General features: G+C 46.2%; 1 protein-coding gene across 1 annotated transcript; it reads left to right on the top strand.

The window, feature by feature from the left end:
• On the top strand, positions 1–27,126 carry GUITHDRAFT_141943 (hypothetical protein; the record flags this gene model as incomplete). The annotated part of the gene is made up of 8 exons (XM_005828377.1): positions 1–12,864; positions 12,967–13,024; positions 13,115–13,665; positions 13,921–14,257; positions 14,930–15,028; positions 15,078–23,065; positions 23,128–26,930; positions 26,976–27,126. 8 exons carry the CDS (start codon positions 1–3, stop codon positions 27,124–27,126), a joined length of 25,851 nt encoding a protein of 8,616 aa, XP_005828434.1.
• Between the last annotated feature and the right edge of the window lie 13 nt (positions 27,127–27,139).

The raw sequence follows: 27,139 nt of genomic DNA on the forward strand, positions 1-27,139 counted from the left end.
ATGACCGACTCAATGAAAGATTGTTATCTTGTTGTAAAGAATGTATCAGTGATCAAAAATATTGGAGGACAGAACAAAACCGTCTTTGTAGAGACAAATGTCACGGAATGCCCTCAAACTCTAGCACTGAAAATTCTTACTTTGAATGGATCTCCGCTCCAAACACCGGAATGGATAAATATATCTATAGAAGGTATGAATGTTTCATTGCCCTTATACGGGGTTCGTGGCAATATTACAGTTGAATCAGATGCAGTCTTGGGTATCGTATTGCCTACAGAGTTCATCAAGCTTCAGAAGGTTGGAGCACTTTTTCCTGGAGCAAAACTTTTGGTCAATCCGACTTCAGCCGGCGTGTTAGTGAACATAAGTCTTCAATTCCAGGCAAGCATGCAGTTTCAGATCAATGATGAAGTTGGTTTGACCCTTCCTGGATTCTCGGGAGATTCAGGAAATGTTGTGATTTTGTCTGACTATGCAGAAACAGGATATTTCAACAGTATGAAACACACACTAAAATTTTCGATAAGCAAACCAATAACTGCTTCCTCTATTGCCCGCTTCGACATGGTCACTGGCACGACTTTGAAGTCGCCCGTGGAAGGAATTAGAAAGGTTCAAGCAGACATAACCATCGAAACGAACGCTCTGGATGGCTCTATCCTACCAATTGCTGTAGAATTCGTACAACCGATTGGTTCATTTGTGCTCTGCCAAATTGACTGGCAAGATGAGCCAAGGGTTGGTCAGCCTGTTGCCTTTGCAATCAAATTCATACCGCGTATGCAAATTCTCGTAGACGAATATATATTTGTTTCGTTGACATCCTTCGGGTCTGATACCATGACAGTGAATGCTTACCAAAACTTGCAATGGAATCCTGGAAGCAGATTGCTGAGTATAAGAGTAGTGAATCCCTTTAGCAATAACGAACCGGCGATCATCAATGTTTCAAAGCACCTTGGAATCAAGTTACCGTACAATGGCATTGAAATCAACTCAAGTTTGATTAATTTGTGGACAAATGCGTCAGAGGGGCCAACAGGTGCAACAAGTGTCGAAGTTTTGCAAGCTATCGGTAACATCAAATCGTCCCTTAAACTTCATGTTGACAGCTTGAAAGGGTATGTTAATTTGAACTTCACTTTTAGTCCATCCTTCGATCTCACAAGTAGTGATTCTCTTTTTATTGCACTTGGAGGCTTCCTGGGTGACTGCGAGGGTGATCTGGTCCCTTACCTCGCCTTCGACTCCTCCGTCTTTAACCTCTCCTCTGCTCTCTGCAATACGACAAATGTTGCTGTATCTCTGAGCCTACAGATAGGATCCGCCATCCCCAAGGGCACATCCATTTCGTTCATGGTCAGCAAGTCTGCAGGAATCCAGCTCCCAGCAGCAGGCCTCACAACCTCGGCAGACTTGGACAAGGTGACTATCCGAGCGGATGCCAAGGCAGCGTTAGTGTTCGAGACACCCTTCTTGTGGACAGGCGGCAGCATCCAACGCGTGGGAACCTTGCAGCAGTCAAGCATCAGGTTTGATGGCACAGACTGCTCGAGCATAGAATTGTCAAGCATCAGTCATTCTTGCATCCGTGCAGGCAGCATTGTGAATGTGAAGGCGTCGTTCACAGCTTCGACACCGTTCCAAGCCAATGAATCCTTCACGCTGTGTATGCCTGGCTTCCGAGGGCCGGAAAATGTCTCGTACATCTCTCTGACCAACTCGAGCGTCGCGATCCGGAACAACAGAGCGCTGTGGGACCCTGCCGGGTGTGATGGGGCAGCCTCACTATCGTTCGTGTATCGCGACAGCATTGCAGCCAACGTGCGGAGCTGCGTGGCGATCTCGTCTGACGCCGGCATCAGACTACCGACACTGGGAGTCAGTTATGCGACTGGAATTTCTCTCATGCCGAAATCTCCTTCCGTTGATGTCGTTGCCCCTACATTCGTACAAAGCGTGCAAAGTGTTGGAAAGTTTATCGTTTCTTCCATTTCGTTCGAGAATCCTCAAGCTGGTGCTCGCTCAAGAATGAACTTGACTCTTGTTTCAAGTTTGGATATCACCGCTGATGCATTTTTTCAATTGAAACTACCTTCATTCGTGGTTGAAGATACCTCATACTCCATTAATGGCTTCTCGGCAATCCACAATGGCAGTTGGTCTAGCACGAGTAGTCTGCTATCTTTCTCATTACCAGCATCAAGCAAAAATAGCACTGTTCTAGTTCTATTCAGAGAGGTCCAGATTCCAAATGAGGGATTGACCATGCGTACACCTAAATTAGAAATAGGAACAAACTTTTCAACTAGTGCGGTATGCTTTGCCGAGATCAATGATGTTCCGGCGATATACCAGACAGGAAACTTTTCGTTGTTTGAGATTTTGTTCAGCCATCCGCAGGCACTCTCTCACACCAATATTTCCATTCGATTTCAGGCTGAGATGACCATCTTTCCTGGTTCTATCATTCACATTCTTTTCCCCGGATTTGTGCATGAAGATCGTAGCATAAACGTGCAAAACACACCTTTCAGTGACATACAATGGATTCAAACAGACTCTACAGTGCAACTGATAGTTGACAAGATTATTGACAGCATGGAAATTATCACTATGGATATTAATGTAAACTTTTTAATTCCTGGAATTGGAGTTCAGAAATGTGGGGTTTTAGTATTCATCAATGCAACTTCCGGACCCATTCAGCATGGAATCTGTCCTCAGATTAATCCGATTGGCGCTTTCTTGCACACGAACATGAGCTTTATACCAGCTGCAGCAGGAAAAGAAGTTGAAATAGGGCTTCAATTCAATGTTCAAATGAAAATACGGCCAGGAGAAAGCATCTTCTTGAAGTTACCATCCTTCATGCGTAATACGCAGAAATTGAATGAGACTTATGGACTGACTTGGAAGCACGTTGGACAAAATCTATCAACTATTGAAGGTCAATGTATCCTCGCATCATGGAATAGCAGCTCGTACCTGCTCCGACTTGAAGTCTGTCTTCAGGACATCCCCGCAAAGGCCGATGTAGAGATTGTGATCCCTAGCTCATTCGGGCTTCGACTGCCGTCGTTGGGCCTCATGCAGAATCAAGAAAGTCTGATGATCTCATGCGATGCTGAGGCTGGAAAGGTACCGCCGACATCGATACAGGAGACTTCTGGGGTTGGATATTTCACGAGGACGAGCCTAGGCTTCTTGGATGCGAACGATCAAGGAGAGCGTTTCGTGCAAGCAGGCAGGGTCGTGCGACTGGTGCTTGAAGTCGAGATCGGAATGAAGCTGTACCCAGATGACGAGCTCGTACTGGGATTACCCGGATTTATGTTGACAGCTACACCAACCGATCTCACCATCAACGCATCGTCAGGCAATGAGTCCAGCCCTGCTTTCCATGTGTCAATCCAACCTGCATCCAACGAGGTGGTGTTGACAAGCATCACGGAGGTCGAAGGAAACACCTTCCTCACCTTTGTCTTCCCTTCGACGTATGAGATCATGCTGCCTCAGACAGGCGTCGCACCGAACCAGCAGGACCTTACTTTAGAAGCGCGCTCTTCCTCACGGCCAGTGGCCCCAACACCCTTCGGTACCGTACAGCCAGTCGGCGCATTCTTGAATGCGTCGCTATCATTCGACCCGCCTGTTGCAGGATCGAAGGCAAACCTTTATCTCAATTTTACTTGTTCGATGGAGATATTAGCCAACGAGTCGATCGCAGTAAAGCTTCCTGACTTCTCGAGCGATCTTTCGAGCATGATCTTGCAAGACGCTATCGAGGGAGTGATCGCAAACGCAACCTGGGACGGGAGTGCGAACCAGCTCACTCTTGTGTATCTGAATCACACCAGGAGGAACCAGGGGTTCAGCTTCGAGATATTGCAGATGTTTGTGCTGCCGACACTAGGAGTGAGGAGGAGCTACAACAACATCAGCGTGAGCACGGAGGCAAGACTTGGCCCTGTTCATGAGAGCAGACAATTTGTCGTCAACTATTTTTCTGTGGTGTTCAACTCAACTTTGGCATTTTCCAATCCCAAAGCTTTACAAGTTTCGAACCTCAGTATCAGCATGTCGATGCAAATGGATCTGCAATACCAAGACAGCATCGTACTTTATTTGCCATACTTCAATCTCAATACTGTGAACATTCCACCGGAAAATGTGGTGATCGCCGTCGAACAACTGGAATCAGTTTATCCTTTAGCAGTTTTCTGGGATAATGCAACAAATATGCTCTCTTTGATGGTGAATGGCTCAATTCTAGCTGAATCCTTTGTTGTCATCAACGTTATTAGCACAGTAGATTGTTACGTAACCCTTCCATCCTGTGGTGTGTCAACAGGCAGCTCAGGGATCAAATTTTCAATCAAAGCCTTTGATGGTATTGTTATGTGGAAAGCTTTTGATCATTTGCTTGGCTACAATTCCTTTTTACTCGGCTCCACTTCAGTGGACTTCCATCCAAGAAAAGCTGGAGCCGTAGTTGATTTGAGCCTTCAGTTCCAAACTTGCTTTTCAATCAAGGAAGGTGACAGGCTAAAGCTATACTTACCTGGGTTTACTGGTTCTGAGTTAAGTTTGCTTCAATTGAGCAATTACAGCTTGCCTATAAAGCTGATCACGTGGAATCCCCTTGAATATTTGCTCTCCATCATGCTGGCGGAACATATTAACACTTCAAATGTTGCAATTGCTCCGTTGAACATTAGCATCTCACTTCCCGTTGTAGGAATCAGATTGCAAACAGAGATTCTGATTGGTCTTGATTCCATTGAACCGATCCAACTGGAGCGAATCGCTCATGTACCCTTGATAGGTTCATTCACAAATTCGACGACTCTACGGTTCGGCAGTTCCAGGGCTGGTGAGAGGAGCAGCCTTGAGTTATCTTTCACGGCACAAACGAACTTAATCGAAAACGATTGCATCTATTTGCAAACCAAGTTTTCGTGGCTGTACAACGGAAGTGGATGTAACGTTAGTGAAATTTGGGATGTTTACTATCTGGAAAATCAAAGTATGCTACTTCTATGTCTGCAGAATTTCACAATCGCAGCAACCGATTGGGTCTTCATGACTCTGCCCATGACATGTGGGTTTGTCATTCCAGCTGATGGTGTTCGAAGCAGTGACCAAAGGATTCTCATTGGTTCGAACGCAACTCTCGGGCCTATCCAGCCAGAACCATTCGCTACGGTTGCTCCAATTGGCGCCTTCATCCTTTCGGCGTTCATATACGTTCCACAAAATCGATCGATTCGCTTGAGGATGAAACCAGCCATGACGGTTGTCCCGGGCGAAAGCATCTATTTGCTCTTGCCCGTCTTTGATGGCAAAACGATCAGTAACATGACCATCCCAGGTCAACACTGTCTGCGTGCATCATGGAATAGCAGCTCGTACCTGCTCCGACTTGAAGTCTGTCTTCAGGACATCCCCGCAAAGGCCGATGTAGAGATTGTGATCCCTAGCTCATTCGGGCTTCGACTGCCGTCGTTGGGCCTCATGCAGAATCAAGAAAGTCTGATGATCTCATGCGATGCTGAGGCTGGAAAGGTACCGCCGACATCGATACAGGAGACTTCTGGGGTTGGATATTTCACGAGGACGAGCCTAGGCTTCTTGGATGCGAACGATCAAGGAGAGCGTTTCGTGCAAGCAGGCAGGGTCGTGCGACTGGTGCTTGAAGTCGAGATCGGAATGAAGCTGTACCCAGATGACGAGCTCGTACTGGGATTACCCGGATTTATGTTGACAGCTACACCAACCGATCTCACCATCAACGCATCGTCAGGCAATGAGTCCAGCCCTGCTTTCCATGTGTCAATCCAACCTGCATCCAACGAGGTGGTGTTGACAAGCATCACGGAGGTCGAAGGAAACACCTTCCTCACCTTTGTCTTCCCTTCGACGTATGAGATCATGCTGCCTCAGACAGGCGTCGCACCGAACCAGCAGGACCTTACTTTAGAAGCGCGCTCTTCCTCACGGCCAGTGGCCCCAACACCCTTCGGTACCGTACAGCCAGTCGGCGCATTCTTGAATGCGTCGCTATCATTCGACCCGCCTGTTGCAGGATCGAAGGCAAACCTTTATCTCAATTTTACTTGTTCGATGGAGATATTAGCCAACGAGTCGATCGCAGTAAAGCTTCCTGACTTCTCGAGCGATCTTTCGAGCATGATCTTGCAAGACGCTATCGAGGGAGTGATCGCAAACGCAACCTGGGACGGGAGTGCGAACCAGCTCACTCTTGTGTATCTGAATCACACCAGGAGGAACCAGGGGTTCAGCTTCGAGATATTGCAGATGTTTGTGCTGCCGACACTAGGGGTGAGGAGGAGCTACAACAACATCAGCGTGAGCACGGAGGCAAGACTTGGCCCAGCAGTTTCGCGTGATTTTGTGGAGGGCATTGGTTACTTGAGCAACATCTCTCTGAGGGCCGTTCCTCCGAGGGCTGGATCACGAACGGATGTTGAAATTTCGTTTGTCGTTCATATGATGCTCTTACCTGGAGACATTTTGCAGGTTTCACTTCCAGACTACATAGTTTCAGGAGTGCAGCAGGTAGTATTCTCCAGTGGGAACTATAGTTGGGAACTGTCTCGTGAGGAGGATTTGATTCGTTTGCATCTCAACAGTTCTATGGGAATATATCCAGATTCACTTGTATCATTTGTCGTGAATGAGATGATAGGTATTGACCTTGTCGTAAGGAATGATACGTTTCCAAAGATGCTCTTTCCCACTATTGAAGTGTCAAAATGTGCAGATGGCAAAGTGTTGTCGAAGCAATTTGATTATTTTCCCCGCATATTTGTCATTGGAGATTTCCAGAATTCGAGTTTGAATTTTAATCTAACAGATGTCAGGGCCAACCAAGCTTGCGATATCTGTATTGATGTCTTCCCCATTATGACGCTTTCAATTGATGACCTCGTTGTCGTAAAACTTCCTGGGTTTCATGGAGAACCAAATCGCAATGTGAGCTTCAATTGCAAACCTCCGGATCTCATTCGAAATATTTCTTGGGACCCAATTGCTGAAGAGGTCTCGATGTTGCTGAAACGAGAATACTATGGTAATATACATGCATGCATTTTGAAAGAATCATTGTTGTACCTTCCACAACGAGGTATAAGGATGAATGATGATTCATACCGTGTGCGCACGAATGCAATCGCTGGTCCTGTGATGGATAAAGCAATTCAGTTGGTCGAACCTGTAGGTGCTATCAAATATTCGAGCATCTCATTCCGTCAAACCTCAGCAAGTGCTGTATCTATCCAAGCGAATTTGATTTTCTGGATGAACCTTTTCGAGCATAGTTCTCTAGTCCTCTACGCATATGACATGTCACTGTCTGGTGCAAAGGCTTTTATTGCAGGAGGAGGGTACTCTGAAAGCTCTGTTAACAGTACATGGAGAACGGACTGTGCATGTCTGTCTGTTGACATACCAGAAGCAATGACTGCTGAAACTAATGTATACCTTCGTGTTGAAGGGGACTTCGCGCTCCCAAGCACTGGAATCTCTAGAGATGAGCAGGGTTGGAGGGTTGGAGTTCAATCTGATGATGGAAATATTCTACCGACCCCATTCATCCATGTTGAGCCAATCGGACATGTAGATGTGGAAATATTCATCAAGAATGGTTCTTTCACGTTGCAGAGTATAGAAATGCATTTTTATATGAAGCTTGAACGTTTCGAAAGGGTTGATTTGATAATCAAGGGATTTTCAGGAAACTCCACGTATTGTCAATACGTCCCTTCACTGCCAGAAAATGCGTTGTCAACAATCATTTGGAACTCTTCTGCTCCACAGATGACTTTCATAGCAGAAAAAGACATACAAGCAGGAACGCTAGTGTCAGTCGATTTAAGTTCGCTTAGTGTGACAAGTCCTCCACCTGATTCAATTGCAGGTTGCTGTCAGATTTTTTCATCTGCAGTCGCAGGACCGGTGAACTTCTCACCTGTTCTCGTTACGTTCAGCACAAAGGTCTGGACAGGCACAGCTTTGGGAACCACTAAACCTGTCTTCTCAAGCAGTAGCTCCACTGCAGCCCTTACTTCGGGAACGACCTCTGCAGCAACCTTGTTTGAAAACACGACGACACCGATATCAGAAACAGAAATGCTGGTCACAGGTACAGAGCTTCAAACTACCACACCCTTCATCTCAAACAGCTCCACTGCAGCCCTTACTTCGGGAACGACCTCTGCAGCAACCTTGTTTGAAAACACGACTACACCGATATCAGAAACAGAAATGCTGGTCACAGGTACAGAGCTTCAAACTACCACACCCTTCATCTCAAGCAGTAGCTCCACTGCAGCCCTTACTTCGGGAACGACCTCTGCAGCAACCTTGTTTGAAAACACGACTACACCGATATCAGCAACAGAAATGCTGGTCACCGGGACAGAGTCAAATTTAACCGCACCCTTCATCTCAAACAGCTCTGTTCCATCAACAACACCTTCACTGGTTCCTGTTGATGAATCAACTGCAGTTCCACGAATAGATGTGATCATGTCAAAAGATGGACGAATAAGCCTCAAGTTGATCTTTCAGACCAATGGGATGATCGAGAGCAACTCAAATGCATCGATATACTTCCAAGGTGTTCAGAACCAATCCTTTCTTCAAATGACGATTGAAACAAATAATTGTTCTGTGAACATATCTGCTAAGTATGAAGTTCCATCAAATGGCTATTATTTTGAGTTTCCATGTATGACAAGTTCGGGGTCCAATGTTTCGATTCGTGTTGCAGATCTCAGTCTCCTTGCAAGTGGACCGAATATAACCCGACTGGGAGCCAGCTTAATTGCAGAGGTCCAACTCCAAGATGGCAAAACCACGTCAAAAGAATACGTCTTCCCTTCAATAGATATTGGAAACATCAAATCGTCCCTCAACTTCGGTTCATCAGCAGCTCTGCTTATAGAGTTAATACCGAATTTTGACATGCAGAGCTTTGACCTCCTGAGCATAACTCTTGGGGGCTTCCTGGGTGACTGCGAGGGTGATCTGGTCCCTTACCTCGCCTTCGACTCCTCCGTCTTTAACCTCTCCTCTGCTCTCTGCAATACGTCAAATGTTGCTGTATCTCTGAGCCTACAGATAGGATCCGCCATCCCCAAGGGCACATCCATTTCGTTCATGGTCAGCAAGTCTGCAGGAATCCAGCTCCCAGCAGCAGGCCTCACAACCTCGGCAGACTTGGACAAGGTGACTATCCGAGCGGATGCCAAGGCAGCGTTAGTGTTCGAGACACCCTTCTTGTGGACAGGCGGCAGCATCCAACGCGTGGGAACCTTGCAGCAGTCAAGCATCAGGTTTGATGGCACAGACTGCTCGAGCATAGAATTGTCAAGCATCAGTCATTCTTGCATCCGTGCAGGCAGCATTGTGAATGTAAAGGCGTCGTTCACAGCTTCGACACCGTTCCAAGCCAATGAATCCTTCACGCTGTGTATGCCTGGCTTCCGAGGGCCGGAAAATGTCTCGTACATCTCTCTGACCAACTCGAGCGTCGCGATCCGGAACAACAGAGCGCTGTGGGACCCTGCCGGGTGTGATGGGGCAGCCTCACTATCGTTCGTGTATCGCGACAGCATTGCAGCCAACGTGCGGAGCTGCGTGGCGATCTCGTCTGACGCCGGCATCAGACTACCGACACTGGGAGTCAGTTATGCGACCGGTTTGTACGTGCGGGCTGTTGGTGTATTGTTGAACCCAGAGTTTACGCAAGTGCAGCAGATTGGCTTTGTGCAAAAGTTTTATGTGGATTTTCAACCTGCATGGAAGGGCTCGGTGGTGGACGTTCAGATTGAAATTGAGGCGGGACCATGCCTGAAGGCCAACGATGAAATCTTCATTACTTTGCCGCTTGCGGCCACTGAAGCATCCAGTCTGGTGTGCGATAATGTCACCCAATACTTTTCAAATTGCTCGATAATAAGCCAAGATTGGGAATACAACTGTAACAGTCAGAGTGGAGGAGTTCTTGTTCGGCTTGTTGTATCCCAAAACATCTCGGGAAATTTCAGCTTGAGTTATACGATACCAGCTTCTTCTGGAATCCGTTTACTTTCAGAACAGATTGACGGGTATTCTATCAGTTTGCAAATAGAATCAAGCATCTGCGGCCCGATGTTCTCTGGCATTTCAAATGTTTCATCACTTCTAGGTAACAATGACTTCTGCGACGTGCAGATCAGCTTTGTTCCAGCCGCCCTTTACAGGCTAGTTGCAGTGGTTATCAATTTTGATGCGTGTGTTCAAGTATATGACGGCGATACACTTGCAATTCGGCTGCAGAATTTCTCGGGAGATTCCTTCAATATCACACTGGAATCATCCATCAATGTCACATGGAATTCGGAGAGTGAAGCATTACAAATTGTGTTTCCTCATCTTTCCTTGGGTGAAAAAATCAAGGTGGTGACGCCAGCCTCTCTATATCTCCCGAAAGATGGGATTTCAAGCTTGTCAAATGGAATATATTTGAACTTCACATCGGATAGAAAAACTCTGTCATTCTTCAGCCAAATAAAAGTGCAATTGGTAGGGTCACTCAAATATATTCCTGAGGTGAAAATGCTACTGTCAGATAACAAGATTGCAATAAGCACGAGTGTCGTTGCTTTGATGAATCTCCTACCTCAGGACAATTTGACAATCGTACTTCCCATGTTCGCAGAGGTCTTACAGTGGCCCACCCTTGCGTCAAACAGCATATTTTCAAACGTCTTGTGGAGGTCCGAAAATCAAACACTTACTCTCACTGTTGGCTCAGTCATATCATCTTACACTGTCACAGACATTGTTGTCAGATTCAACAACTCCTTTCTGACTTTGCCTCCGAATGGGCTGGTTCAGGTTTCCAACACCATTGGTTTGCAGCTGACGTCAGCGTCAGGCTTGTCGTTCGATTATTTCCCTCTGACCTTCAGAGGCCTTGGTTTTGAACAATCGAAGATCACGTTTTCTCCGCCAATTGCTGGGAGGCCAACCGGCATTTCAATCCGTCTGGTAGCTCAAAGTTTAATCGCAAAGGGACAAATGATAGAAATATACTTGGAGGCATTCACAGGAAGTGACGTGTTTGACCTTCTGGTTACCAGTGACTTTACCGCTCCGATATTCTTCTGTTCATGGATCAGTCAGGAACGAGCTTTGAAATGTCCAATTCAACGAGATATCCCAGCGTCAAATCCATTCACGATCCGTTGGCCTGATTATGCTGGAGTTGCTTTGCCGGAACAGGGTGTGAACTTCTATGGGCCAAGAATGATCGTGAGTGTAAATACCGTCATGGGATCTAAGATTTTTCAACAACAAATCCAAGATTTCAATCCTGTTGGTGCATTGAAATATGCATACATAGTAAGAAATGAAACAGACTTCGGCACGTTATGGAGCTTCGTCTTTATGGCCTACATGGATATCGAATCCAATAGCTCTTTTTCGATCTATTCCAGTGGTTATAATTCAGGTCTAGACGTTTGCTTCGATATGGTTTCTTCGCCTACCAACTTTGTTCAAGATGGACACATCAAGAATTCCACGCTTTCATTTAAATCTATAACCCCAGTTTCAAGGCTGTCAGAGCTCAAAGCCACTCTGTTAGATCCTCGGGTCTTGGAATTTCTAGAAGCTGTGCGCAATGGAAATCACCTGATTCTGCTTTCCCTGCTATCATCCACTGGCTCTGTTTCTGATTATTCCATGGAATTTCAATCAATTTCGGGTAGGACAAACTCTAGCTCCAGCATCAATTCGGCGCAAGTGAGTGTCCGAATCCAATATGAAAATCCGTATGCGGATGAGGGTACAGGAATTCTAATCAACCTTGAAACGAACATTCCTATTTATGTCGGGGACGAACTCAACATTGACTTGTTGGGTTTCGAAGGGTCCAAGGTCTCGAATTTCAGTGTAGTAAATGATGTTGGGGTCGTTCAATGTGAAGGATCCTGGATACAATATAGAGAGACCATCGTCAATCCTCTCCCTGAGGTGGGAAATGAGACATGCTGGCTGAACACTTCGAAGAATGTGACATATGCTGAATGGCAAAACGTTACCTTGTGGCAACTGCAATACAAGATTGTGAATATTACGACATACAAGAATGTTACGAATGTACTTGAATTCGCAGTTTTCAATCCTGAGGCAGAAGAGTGCGAGATTGTGTACAAGAATGAATCTGTCGTGCAGAAGCATTTCGAGATGGTAAATGTTACTGAGAACGTGTCGGTGACCATCTTGCAGCCTGTGACCAAATATTTTGAGGATGTCCAGGTATCGATGTGTCCACAAAACAATTTGACCAACATCAGTGATGACAAAGTCATGACAATCCAGACCCTAAACCGTCTCAGCCTTAAATTTGTGAAGAATGTAACCTCAGGAAATTCGCTACAGCTTCGAATTCCAGAAACCGCTGGCATAAAGTTGCCGACCGAAGGCATTGCAGAAAACGAGCAAGCTCTTGTAGCTTACTTGGATTCTGCACAAAGAGAAGTGATTTACAAGGCCGATGTGTTGCATTCCTTCCCAGACGTGGGTTCATTCAGAGAAAGAGTGGTTGAATTGAGTGGAACTAAGATTTACAGAGAATTGGAAGGTATCTACTCAAGGCAAAGATTCACATGGAATCTTAGCTCGGTTTACGTGAGCAACGACAGAAAGTCTTGTATCGTCTCTTGTGGTCGCTACCTTTCTGTTTCCAAAGATTGCAATTTTGCGATAGGAATCAACTGCCAAGACGTTGTGCTGCGTAGCAAAATGGACTCCGAGCCCATCCTTTTTGCAAACAATCAGTATCAGGTCACCTGGGAGGAAAGGAACGGGTCAACCTGGGTTTCTACGAAGAGCATTTCACTGGTGATTCTTCTCTTTGTTTTTGACACTTTCTAACTCCTAAACCAGGTTTCAAAACCTCCACGAAGATCAGCCTTGCTTCGATTCAGTGATGAAGCAAAACCAGGTACTCCAAGTTCTTTGTCATTGAGCCTAAAACCAAAGGGAAACATTGTTCCTCTTTCCCAAATCCTGTTGTCGCTTCCTGGATTCACAGGCATCGAAGGTGCTCGATCACACGACCTGATGATTGCAGGAAACAAGTCAGAATTGTTTTATGCTAAGTGGGGAAGATCTTGTTCAGACTCGTCATTTATTGTTCTGATTGCGAAAGAAAATACGTACATTGCACCAGAGGAGGATATAGAATTGTACGTTTCTGCGATCCAGAACATATCACTCCCTTTGAATGGAATTACTGAGAATTCAGGAATTCAAATCATTCTTCGACTCACTACTTATCCTAAATTTGCGATCACTGTGGTTCCAAATTTTTTGCTCGTATCACAGGCTTCGTCTCTGTCACTGGATTTTAATCCCAAATCGCCTGGAAATCCAACGACCATGTACCTTTCTGTGATTCTGACACAAGATTTGCGACCCAACGATATTATTTTGTTGCAACTACCTGGGTTTCAGATTCAAAATTCATCATTAGCGTTCACCTTCTTCTCGAATCAGCAGGCAAACTTTGAAGCGATGGTGGCAGACGGTGAAAGAGTTACTTTGACCAGCTTGCAGTCCTTTGCAAGTGGCGAAAGGATTGAGGTAAGATATCATAGTCCGATAGAAATAAGGATTCCTCAATATGGTATCTTAAACACTCAACAATTCCCTTCCATGAGAGTACAGTCTGCTTTAGGTAATGTCCCTTGGACAGTGATTGAGAATACTTCGCTTGTCGGAAGTGTGACCAATGCTTCAATTCATCTATCGAACACGGAAAGTGTCGGTGTACTCGAAGTCATGATCCGATTTCATGCTCTAATGCCCCTTGCTCCTGCTGATTTAATAATCTTACAGTTTCCGACCTCACTAAAGCAAATCTCGGACACTTTGAATTTGTCATCAATGCCTTACAAGTTCGAAGATCCATTGAGAAATCTGACACAGAACACTTTGACCTTGAAGATCAATGAGACTATACAGATTACAGAAGAGATTTCAGTATCAACACTAGTTCTTGCAGCAGCTGCCCAAGACAGATTTCAATATTCATTGAATCTGTCAATTAGCTCCATAAATGGTAATATCGATGCTTATGAGCTCTCCTTCTTAAATCAATCCGGGCTCTTACCTGCTAGACCTTTGAAAATCGAGATACTGGATTCCCGCATGGTAATTGTACCTCCGATGCAAGGTGCAGAAGTCAAATTCGGAATCAATCTTACTCTCATTTCGAATGAAGATATTGATTCCGAAATTATGGTACATCTACCACCAATATTTGACATCACGGGCAACACACCATTGGGCACAAATCTTAAAATTCAGAAGGATAATTCCTGCATCGAAGGAGGTCTAGTTTTGAAGTTTTCTGCGCCACTACTGCCAACCCTGCAACATTTGAATTTCTCCGTGGTTGAATCCGTGTTGCGACTGAAATCAAGAATATATTGTGCTTCAATGGGAAATTTCTTCTTTTCTATCACATCCCGAGATGGAAACCTTAGCTGCACTCCAATCCAGTCGGTGTCAAAGTTGTTGTGCTCTGATTCGCTTTATGAATCTAAGTTGCTGTTTGGGAATGCTATGGCAAATGAAACTTCATCAATTTCACTGGGTTTCAACCTCCGAGACTTTGTCTTGCAAAAGGGAGATTCCATCCTCCTATCTTTACCCTTCTTTGGCAATACTCAAACGAGCACTGCCTTGAATTGCGAGGTCCTCACCACACCTTCTATGCTTGTGCACACGTTGAAGTGGTATTCGACATCAGCGCAAGTCGAGATTCTCCTTGATTCAAATCTTGGTCAAAATAGGCAAATATGGATCAATATGACATCTGCATGCGGATTTGTTTTGCCTGCAGGAGGTGTAACACAATCGGACAATCTTCAAATCAATGTCTTGACCAAAACATGGGGGTTGTCATCATGGACTGTTATCCAAGAACTTCAAGCTGTAGATTGTAAGTAAATTTGATTTGTTGGTTTGATATCTAACTCTTGATGTGGCAGCTGTGCTTTCAAATTCAGTGCTGTATGTACTTCCACCACATGTAGGTAAAGTCAGGGCTTTGCAGTTTTCATTCATGGTGATGACACCATACTTTTCACGGGGTGTTCTGAATCTCACTGTCCCTGTTCTCAATGCTTCAATTCTGAATCAGACCAAGAATAAGTTTATTGCATTCAGCGATCCACCTGGAATTGTTAATCCAACCGCAAGATGGCATGATGACAAGCAGACAATCGAGATCGTCTTTTTACAGGGAATCTCGTACAACTCCGCTGTCCGAATTGACCTGATCCCAGAATTTGAATGTACGACGATCGAGGAAGGGCTTACCTCTGTCAATAGAAAATATGTGACATTCCAAAAGGGCGATGTGATCACCAAGATCCGTCATTCAAATGCTTTTGGATTCCTTCTGAACCTTGCCATGAAATTTGTGAGCGATCCAAGCTTTTCAAAGATCAAGGTAACTTTTCAGCCGGTCATGAACATCATGGCAAATGAAAGCATATCAATTGGTCTTCCTGCATTCAAGTTTTCAGTGCAAGATATAAGCGTTACAGTTCAAAATGGACATCAGGCAAATTTTTCGTGGGACCAAACCGTGGAAACATTTGTCGTAATAAATCCTATTGATTTGATTGCATTTACGATCTGTACGGTAGAAATCTCTGGCACTGGAGTTCTTTTTCCTCCATTTGCTATTGTTGCAGATGACGATTCTTTCTTTGCTTCATCAGATGCAAAGGATGGTCCAGTATCCCAACAGCCATTTCACCATGTGGAACAAGTTGGAGTTTTCATCAGGAGGCCGAAAGTCACATTTGATCCTCCTTTGGTTGGCATGAATGCGAGAATGAAGCTGGATGACATGCTCCTCAACATCTCTTTGAAGTCCAATGATATAATCACGGTTGTCCTTCCAGGCATTTTTGCTAAGGATTTTGATAAGGAGATTGTGCAATTCAATGAGTTGAACTTTTCAATGTCTTGGTCACAAGATTGCCCACAGAACACGCTCCGAATTGTGACCTTACAAGAAATCTCAGAAGGGACAAACATCGCTGTAGTCTTTCCACAAACGAACAACACCAAATTTTTTGTTGCACAAAGAGTCATACATGAAAGGATGAAAGTGCATGTGAACACTATCAGCAGTGCATCTTGGACGTATAGCAACGATGTGATGATTGCTGCAAAGGCTGTAGTGCCGACATTATGGGGTTCTCTGAAATTTGACCCTGCCGTAGCTGGTGAAAAGACGACCGTAAATGTGCGAGTCAACCTTCTTTCCTCTCTCGAGCTGTTTGACTTGGTCAGCATCTCTCTCCCTGGCTTTTCCCTTGGTGCACCTTTCGAGTTGAGTGGGTCGAATTGGAGTGCCGTACAGTACCGCGACGGAAATTCCTTGAACATAGCTGCACTCGTCGACAACATCGGGGAAGGGCTTGCTACTGGCATTTTAGACTTGCTGGTTCCTAAAACAGGCGAGCTGATAATTCCTGGTGTTGGCATTCCAAAAGGAACTGAAGCCTCTCTGACTATAAAGAGATTCGGTATAACTATGCAGGAAACGTACATATCAATGAATCCTATAGGCTCATTCAGCAACACTTGTCATTTGAGCTTTTTCCCAAAGGAATGTGACAACTTTGTCGGGATCGAGCTCCAATGCGTCCCTGAAATGAACCTACGTAAAGGAGATCAACTTCTATTAGCTCTTCCTGGATTTTCAGTGTCACAAACCAACAGTTCAAGTTCATTCACTTGGAATGCATCATCATCAGTAATTGTCATTTATTTGGATCAAGATGTAAATGCGCACAATCTCATGTCCATTACTTTGCCGCAATCCTCGGGTATTCGTTTACCGCCCTCTTGTGTGGTCACAAACCAATCTGATATCAAGATTTCTGTCCATTCTGTGAATTCTTTGATTTTGTTCACCACTATTCCCAATGTTGAAGGCGTTGGTATGCTAAACAACACAAGAATGCTTTTCAATTATTTACATTTGAATGAGCCGACCGATATCACTTTGTCGTTTGATACTTCAAACAGACTGGTAAACGGCGATTCAATCCAACTGGTGTTAGAGAACTTCAGGCTGTCGAGTCAGCCTGGAAAGATAGTGTACACATCTGAACCTGATGTGATTGGCGATATATTTGCTGTCAGCTATGACCCTCTCACCCTGAAACTCCAGCTTTCAAGCGATTTACACGCGGGTGAGAACCTCACTATCGTCATTCGGAGACAGTCCATGATAGTCCTTCCCCGGCATGGAATCCTGAGTGAGAATGGTATCAAGATCAAATTGGATGCCCGATATGGTTCTGCCGATTCGCGAACAATCCAGACCGTGCAGAAAGTTGGGTTCTTAAACCACACTACGATTTCATTCTACCCAGCAAAAGCCTCTACTAACAGTGATGTCTTGATCGAATTCACTCCTTTCATGGCTTTGTTCCCCAGCGATATGATTGTAATGGAACTTCCAGATTTTGTAGGAGACGAAAGTCTGATTTCTTTGACTACTCATGGGCTTGTCTCAGGCTTTCAGTGGTTGCAACTTTCGCAGACCTTGTCGTTCACAGTTTCGAGCGAGGTGGCACCTTTTACCCGAATTTCAGTGAATATTTCCAAAGGTTTTGTTCTGCCTGCAAGAGGAGTGCGACTGAAAGAGAAGGTGACGATCAAATGCTATGCGAGAACAGGCAACACAGCTGCAGAACGACTTGACGTCATTCAGGCTGTCGGAGCAGCCAAGTCTACAAGTTTGGCATTTTCACAAATAGTTGAGGGGGTTTCAACGTCAATCTACGTCACTATCACCACCTTCATGAAAGTAACACCGGGCGACAGAATCAAACTTACCCTTCCGAACTTGCATTTGTCCGATGGTAATGCTCAAGCAGCCATCTATTCAAGAGTTTTGATTCAAGGAGAGCTAGTTGATAGAGTTGTCAGCAAAAACAAGACAGTGATCAAATACGTCAATCGTTCGTTACCTTCAGACAACAGGTGTGTTGTTGTACCAACAGAAGTGAACAGCAGCGAAACAGTCTATCTTACAGAGCAATTTCAAACTAGCGACAGAATTGAAGAATATACGACCTACTTGCAGAACTTGTCCGTTGTGAATGACGTATTGACGCTGATCTTCCCATTTGCATATGCTCCAAATACAAGCTTTGAGATCAACATTACTGGTTTCCTGTTTCCTGGCGGCAAAACATATGACCGGAACGCGTTTGCGTATGAGATGCAATGCAAAGAGGGACCAATTCCATCTACAACGTTCGAATCTGTCCCATACGTAGGTTATTTTACGAAGGCTAACATGACTTTCTACAACGGAATAGCAGGAAAAATCAGTAATGCTGCGCTACAACTTCAAGCAAGCATGACTCTGAGGAAGTCAGAAACCCTTTTGATTTACCTCCCTGGATTTGCAGGTGATTCAAGGGCAGATGTCGACGTTTTGCTTGCTTCTTCTTTCAAGGTCAGACTGCTCGGATGGAACAATCAAACTGAGACGCTCTCTCTCACAATGGCCGACGACGTGCTTGCTCTTGAATCCTTTGCTTTGGACATCATGTCAATATTGCGGTTGCCGATCGAAGGAATTCGCGTCGGCGAAACTCGATTTAAAATCTCAACAGATGCATTAGCAGGAGCAGTGTCGTTACAAACGGTAACATTGCAGGCAGTCGGATCCCTGAATAACAGCGAAGTGATGGTCATTGATCCCCCGATATCTTCCACGTATGTTAGCGTCAACGTCTCCTTCACAGCCTTGATGAAAATCTCTAAGGATTCCAAAATGACGATCCGATTGGATCAGTTCAAGTTGGATGCTGCTAAGTCTGTTAACTTACCATTCTATGGAACTTTGTTCGATACCGTGCAATGGGATAGACAAAGCTCATCGTTGTCTACAGTCTTTAAGAATGTCGTTGAGATCAGGTCAAAAGTCTTTCTAAGCATTCCACTGATGGCAGGCATTTTCAGTCCGATTGCAGGACTCACAGAGAATAAGGGAATACAGATGTCCATTGAAGCCAACCCCTATGGAAACTTGCTTCCAACCTCATTCGGGACATTCAATCGTTTCGGATCGTTTTATTCATCTCCAGCCTTGAAGTTTTGGCCTGCCACACCTGGAAATGCAGTCTACTTAGAAATATTCTTTGTTGCGTCCATGGACATCGTTGCCGATGAGCTTGTACTGATTCGATTGCCTGAATTCACTGGAGGCTATCATTCTGAAAGTGACATCTCGGATGAGTGGCAGGTGATGTGGACCGGCACCCAAGATTTAATCAGAAATGGCCGAGGAATACCTAGTTTTACTGTGGCTCTCGTTGCAAAGAGTTTCATTACCAAAGATAGAACTGTAAGTCTTGTCATTCCTCAGAGTTTTGGAATCAGACTGCCAAAGTATGGTGTTTCATCTGACTATTCACAATTCTTCATCTCTTCAGATGCTGTTGCTGGCCCCATCCTACCGTTTCGAATCACCAACTTCACACCCATAGGATCATTCCTGTCAGGCCCTCACCTGGAATTCAGCTCTCCTTGCCGAGCTGGAGAATCTTGTGAGCTGCACATCTCATTTCAAACTACCATGAACTTCACTGAATGGGATGTCATCCAATTTGTGCTCGCTGATTTGAAGTCTGATGTTGGCGATGGTAATGTAACTGAACATTGTGATGTGATTGTTCAGAACGTGTCCAAGAGAGATCATGTCGACATTGAGTGGAAATCTCTCAACTCCACAATTCTGATCGTGTTTAAAGCATCAATACCATCACGGAGTAAGATTGAATTCGTAATTTTCAAGTCTATGCATCTCAATTTACCATTGCAAGGCGTGCGTAGGAATGACGTGACATACTTGGTCACAACAAATGCTAGCCTTGGCCCAATCTCACTCATCCCTTTTGCGAGTGTGAATCCGATAGGTTCTTTCATGCTTTCAACGAAAATGAAGTTCTATCCGCCTGTTCGGCCTGGATTTCCGGCTGAAATGGAGTTGAATCTGGAAAACTTTATGAGCTTTCAGGCTGGAGATTCTTTGTTCTTGCATCTACAAGGATTCTTTCAGCAGGTATCAGGTTACAACATTGAGGTCACGAGCAACCCAACAAATCTTCTGGCTAGCGTTAAATGGATAGCGGATGCAGAGCTTTTACAACTCATATTCCAGCAGGCTGTATCAAGAAACACAAAGCTTTCGTTCGTCGTTGCTCGCGATTCTGGTCTATGTATACCGTATGTTGGTGTGAGGAGCAATGACACAAAGGTAGAAATCAGCTCGGACGCATTCGATGGTCCTGTCAGTCCCACACATCTGATATCTGTTGAGCCTGTCGGTTCATTCACCAACACTTCCATGATTCATTTTGATCCTGCGGTTGTTGATCAGGTGTCGAATATCTCAGTTAGTTTCCAGGCTCAAATGGAATTGATCCCAGGCGATCAAATTGTTATTACTCTGAACGGATTCAATCTCTCCCGTGCTCAAAATCGTACTTATCTTAATGACAAGTTTAAGATAATCATTTCAAACCAGAAGGTTGCTGCTGAAGTTCTTGAAAGCATTCAAGCTCTCACGGAAGTGAACTTTGTTTTGAGCTCAGAGCTTGAAATCAGGTTGCCTATCGTTGGAGTAGAGAGAGAACGCTGTTGCATGGCAGATATGCTCTGCTGCATCTTGATTGGAACAGACGCTAGATACGGCCCAATGTCTGACTTGCCTGTGTATTATCAGCAGCCCGTCGGTTCATTCAAAGACAGCACCGAAGTAGAATTCTTCCCACCTATAATAGGCAAGTTGGACAGTATCGCGATCCGCTTCACGACAATCATGGCAATCTATACAACAGAGACCATCACAATCTCGTTGCCGAGTGTGACATGTTTAGATGTCACCTGTATCTCAGGAGTCGAGAAAACCAGCCAGGCCACTTTTTCATGGAGTAATGATACATCCGTGTTGACCTTGACCTTGTCGAAAGACATACCAGAGAATAGAAAGACCAACATGAATCTCCCTGCCAATTTTGTATTGCTGCAGACTGGAAATAAGTGCGATAACTCAGAGATTCGAATCTCCACACAAGCTCGAAAAGGCCAAGTTCTTCATGAGAGGGTCAAGTCTCCGGGAATCTTGACATCGGGTGAACTGCAAAGCACAGCTCTTAGGTATGGAAAGGCTGAAGCTGGCACCAATACTGCACTCTACCTGCAGTTTGTTAGCACAGTAACCATCTACCCAGGCACGAACCTCACCCTCCGACTGCCTCGCTTCTTTTTGACGAATTCGTCCCAATACTCCAGCGATTGGAAAATACTAGAAGAGGCTAACAGCAACGGAGTCGTGGTGTATTTGAACGCGCAGAGAATCATCTCGGCGTGTGAGTTGGTGGAGGTAACTATTCCTGAAGGGGTTGGGATTGTCCTTCCCATCTATGGACTCATAAAGAACTTTCCTGGCCTGACCGTCTCATCTGATGCTGTTTCTGGCGCTGCTCTCGAGACTTCCATAGAAGACTCGCCAGCTTTTGGAGCCTTCTTTGAGGTGCCGACACTTCGATTTGAGAACAACAGCTCTCCCGTCCGAGCTGGATCAATTGCTAACATTTTCTTGACGTTCAATCTTGTCGCCACTGTCCCAATGGGTACAAAGATTATCTTGACACTGCCAGACTTTGGTGGAAACGAATCTAGAGGAAAGACTAGCACTCCTGGATTGTATGCCTCTTTGAATTGGACAAGACCCCAATTGACAATTACTCCTATGGAAGACGTTTTGAACAACACTAGGGTTGAAATCATAATACCACGAAGCATGGGGATCTCGCTCCCCGTGAATGGAGTCCGTAGGAATGATGCAAGGTTTGCAATGTCGATACTCTCGGAACAAGCTCCGATCGATCATGTGCAGCTGTCAATCGGTCAGCCTGTGGGATCATTCAGAACAAACAACTTGCAACCAAGTTTGTCCTTCAACCCACCGATAGCTGGAAGATTGAGCACCATTACCGTGTCCTTGTTCCCACAGATGGAGATGCGTTCAGAAGACAAAATCACCATTTTATTTCCAATGTTTGGTTACGGTAACCAGGTACAATTGAGGGTCTCCTCAACGCCAGAAAATGTTATTGGCAAATTCAATACTTCTACTGCGATGATCAATGGAGAGCAAACGATTCTACTGGACCTCACAACCTCTAGGACGATTGCTGCTGAGAGCAAACTCATCTTGTATGTTGAGGGATTGACGATACCCGACCGAGGAGTCAGAAAATATGATGTTACAATCCAGATCGAAACGGATTCGAATCAGGGCCCGATCCCTCCAACTCCATTTCCAGTCGTCCAACCAGTCGGCGCATTCAGAACCAAGCAAATGCTTCTGACTTCATTCCAAGTTGGAAAACCGACAAGCGTGATCCTCATCCTGTCGCCCTGGATGGAAATTCAATTCGGAGAAACAGTCTCGATTCGCATGCCGGGCTTCTCCTGCATTGGCCAAGGACAGATCGATCTAACCATAATATCGGAGCGACCGGGAATGAGGGGGCCGTATGTGATATCTGCGTGGACCTCGTCGATGAGCACGCTGTCAATTACATTCAAGGAACCGATCAATGCCATGGATGACATGGTCTTCAGGATTTCAGGCTCTAATTGTCTCATTATCCCTGAATTCGGTGTGCCGAGCTTGAGCGGACGTGCTAACCTGTCAAAGAAGTACGATGTCAGCATGCCAACCAACATCTCTGACCTCATGACAATCAGTACCGAGGCGAGCTTCGGACCCGTGCTTCCAACGATCCTACAGGACGTTCTGTCTCCCGTTGGCTTCTTCAAGATGACAAGAATTCTGTTCAACGAAGGACTTCCTATCAGGGCGGGACAACCTTCCTCGATCGCGTTCGAGTACATTCCTGGAATGTGGTTGTTCCCAACTGACAACGTAGCTTGAGAATGCCAGGATTTCGATTCGGCATGAATGAATTCAATGTGACATGGGAACAGTTGCGTGCGAACATCAGTGCTACTTGGAGCAGCAACGATTTCACTCTGACGATGAGAGTGCCGGGCATAGTCGAGGCTGGGACGACAGTCAGAATCTCTATGCCGCTCAGTGTTGGAGGTGTCAATCCGGACGTTGGAATCAGACTCAATGACCCTAACTTTCAGATTTCTGCGAATGCTGTTGACGGGAAGGTCTCATCTTTTGTTGTCGGCAGTGTGCAACCTGTGGGTTCATTCTTAAACACTGCAAGACTAGGCTACTTGTATGAGAGTGTCAACCAAGGCAAAGCAAACGCGGTCAACGCTTTACTCTTGTCTTTCACGCCATACATGAACATCCTCAAGAGCGAGAATGTGTTCTTGCAGCTGCCTGGCTTTTACGCTGCGGATGTAGATAACTTTCCATTGCAGTCTCACAATCTTGACACAGGACGATTGTTTGCGTCCTGGATGCAAGTAACCCAAACGCTCACCATCTCCTTTCATCAGGATGTGCCGGCAAACTTCACAGTTATCATCTTGATCCCTACGAACATGGAAATCCGTCTGCCACCTGCGGGATTGACCTTGAACCAGAAGTCGCTGATGATTGGGTCCAATGCAAGACTCGGCCCCGTCCCCTTGACTTCAATCCCCAGCTCAGCTGCTGTAGGAAGTTTTGCTTACTCAAAGATTTCCATCACGCTTGATTGCAATCAGAACTTGTTGGCCGATATCAATGTAAGTTTTGCCATGAGAAATGAGATCCGAAAGTACGAGCTGGTCACCATCAGATTGCCACATTTCTCATGGGATAAAAATTCCTCCTTTGTGCCTGTCGCGAACGGTGGACTTGGACCCATTGCAACAGTACAAATTTCACAGACAAGTGATAATGTTGACATTGTGCTTGCTTTCACGGCGAACATACAAAGCGACGTTCATTTGTTGCTTCCAAAACAAGCTGGAATTTCGATTCCGATCGGAGGAGTCGATAAGAATGATCAGAGTCTGACAATCTCATCCAATGCAGCGTCGGGACCTGTTCTTCCAACTTCATTCCAAGAAGTCACGCCAGTGGCCGCTCAGATCAATGCGATCGTAAGTTGGAAGCGAAGCTGCCCCGGAGACGATCTGATTATGAACTTGACTTTGAGTGTCGGTTATGGACTCATTGCTGGTGATGTCATCATCTTGAAGTTGGGCACGAAGTCAGACTCACCGAATGTGCTAGAAGAGCAATTCGAATCGAGAGATCTGCAGTCCATCCTCTGGGAGGGATCAACAGGAACTCTTCGACTCACCGTTGGCAAAACCATTTCCAAATCGTCTTGGATAAGTACAGGCTCTCTGCCGTTCCTCCTCAAACCCTCCGACTTGGGCAATGCCACCAACGGGACTCTCAGCCTGTCAATCGCCTCAGCAGAGGGATCAGTCTGCCCCATCGAGGGACGGGCTTGGCAGATACCAGCGGAGTGTCCTAAAGTATCAGCAGCTCAGATGGTCCCCTCGGTGTCGTTCACGTTGGATACGCCGGTAGCCGGCCTGACGTCAAACTTCTCCGTCCGGTTTCAGTTAGCTTTCAATCTTAGCGCGGGCTCGAAGATCATGCTGAACTTGAAGTCGCCGTCTCTTAGCGACCAACGGCAGCCGTACACGCCAACATGCACGAGTGAACAACTTCCGTGTGTGTTGAGCCCCATAACATTTGTAAGTTCCACCGAGTTGTACTTCATGAACAGCCTACAATTAGAACCCGAGGTCGACTATCTGATTCACTTCCAACAGTCTCCAGTTCTCATCCCTGCGGAGGGATTGTATACCAACTCGACTTCGGTTTCCATCAGGTTCGAGGGCAACGAGTTCTCGTACCAGGTGGACATCAAGCCCATCTCGCCCATCGGAAGATTCTTGTCTAGCAACCTCTCAACGAGCCCAAGAATTCCAAGCTCGAATGCAGCCATCATGCTTTCCTTCATTTATGATCGAAGCTTGCAGAAAGGGGATGCTGTTGAATTCTTACTGCCAGGTTTTGTTGGGAAGACTCAAACAATTCAGAATGGCCAATCAGCCATCGTTGACAGCTACTGGAGCGATGAGACGAAGGTGCTGTCTGCCGTGTTCAAACAAGGTTGGTCAGCAAAGGCTGTCTTCACCCTCGAAGTCCTCGCTGCCAACGGACTCATCACCCCGGCGCAGGGCTTGCCTCAGAATGATAAGAACCTTCTAGTGAGTACCAATGCGTCGGAGGGGCCAGTGAGATGGACTCCAATCCTCCATGCCGAAGCGATCTTGGCCTACAAGTGTCAGCGTGTTGCTCTTCAAGTTCCTGGCGGATACTGCCAGGGCGACTACTCGCTGCGAGTTTGTGCGACAAACACCCTGCAGGCGCAAGCGTACGCGAACATGGTGATAAGCGAACAGCTCTCGACGACAACTGCAGCTTCTTGCAATCGGACTGGTCAGTCACTTTGTGCAACCTTTCCTGGAGGTAAATTCACTGGAGTGAGCAAGGACGCTTGTTGCCAGATACTGGGCGTTGAGATGTTCTCTACATGTGAGACGGACAGTAACTGCAGAATAGACACTTCTTATGGAACTTTGCAGAACCTGCAGATCCCCAAGACTTCTTCTACCTGCTGCAACTACTGCAACGACGTATTGGCTGGAACGTCGAGCCACAGGCTGTGCGTTGCCGATCAAGCGTACGTGGCAGAGAGCTGCAGCTCCTCGCTTCCAAGAATCACTCCGTTCCAACAAAGCGCCACCTGCTCCACCTCAGCTTGCTCAGGATACTCGCTGGGCTTTGTTGAGAGCGTGATTGACCCGACGGCGGGCGGGCAGGTATTGACGGCAGACAACATCGGTATGTCTGTGCCCCCCAATGTCTGGCCTCCAGATGCTGGCCCAGCGTCCGTCACTCTGATCACTGAAACTTCCCCTGCTTCCCCGGGACAAATCGCCGCTGGTCCGGCCGTCTTCTTCGGGCCGACGGGCCTCAAGTTCCCGGAGCCCGGGGTGAACTTGTCGCTGCCGATCAACCTCCAGTCGCTTCCTGCGGGAACCTCGCTCGCTAACCTGAGAGTCTTCAAGTTGGTGAACGGAACCTGGACGTTGCATCCCTTCGGACTGGCCGGGAGCCTCGAGACTGGGGTGCTCTCAGTGAAAACTCTCAGTTTCTCTCAGTACCAGATCCAAGTGGTGCAGGCGGTAGTCGGACCGCAGACCACCGAGAGCGCGACGCAGACAACAAGTGGACAGGAGTCCAGCACAACGCCAAGTGTGCAGGTGACCAACGGTGTCGTGTTCACCACCCCCGTTCAACCAGCCGCCAAGAGCTCGTTCTTCACTGTGTTGAACATTTCGCTGCTCGTCGGCATCATCGGCGGAGTTCTCCTGGTCTTGGTCTGCTGCCTTGCAAGGCGTGTGTGGCTCAAGTCGAGATCTTTGAAGAGAGCAGGACTCCATGAGACCCTGCTGGACTCGCACAGCACCACCAGCTCCGAAGGCTCGACCCCACCAGCCAAGCCGACAGAGCAGGTGGAGAAAGAGAAGGAGCCGGCCAAGGTTTCGAAAGAAACCAAGAAGCCAGAAGTGCCTGTGGAGGTGAAGAAGCAGGACATGTCGTTCTTGAGACCAGCATTGCAAGAGATACAGTCCACGGTGCAGGTCCAGTCTTCGCTCGTGATGGGTGATGGCACAATTCCACCCTCCATCTCGGACTCTCTGGACATTGAAGAAAGGTTGAACCAGAAGTTTTCGTTGTATCCAGACATCAATGCCCGGATACAAGCAGAGGCTGACTTGGTCATCATAGACGACAGGTATTGTGAACACTTTCACCTCTTTATTCCTGACTTTCACTGCAGTCCGCCTCCTTCCCCCGTTGCCAGCGTGACCAAGAAACGCCCGACATTGAACGAAGAGACTTTGATGTCGCAAGACGACATAATGGGCGAGGCAAAGAAGCGCCCGACTCTCAACGAAGATACTTTAACTTCACAAGATCAGATCATGTGAGGAAATAGAAAAA

Source organism: Guillardia theta (genome assembly GCF_000315625.1).
Source record: "Guillardia theta CCMP2712 unplaced genomic scaffold GUITHscaffold_59, whole genome shotgun sequence".
NCBI lineage: Eukaryota > Cryptophyceae > Pyrenomonadales > Geminigeraceae > Guillardia > Guillardia theta.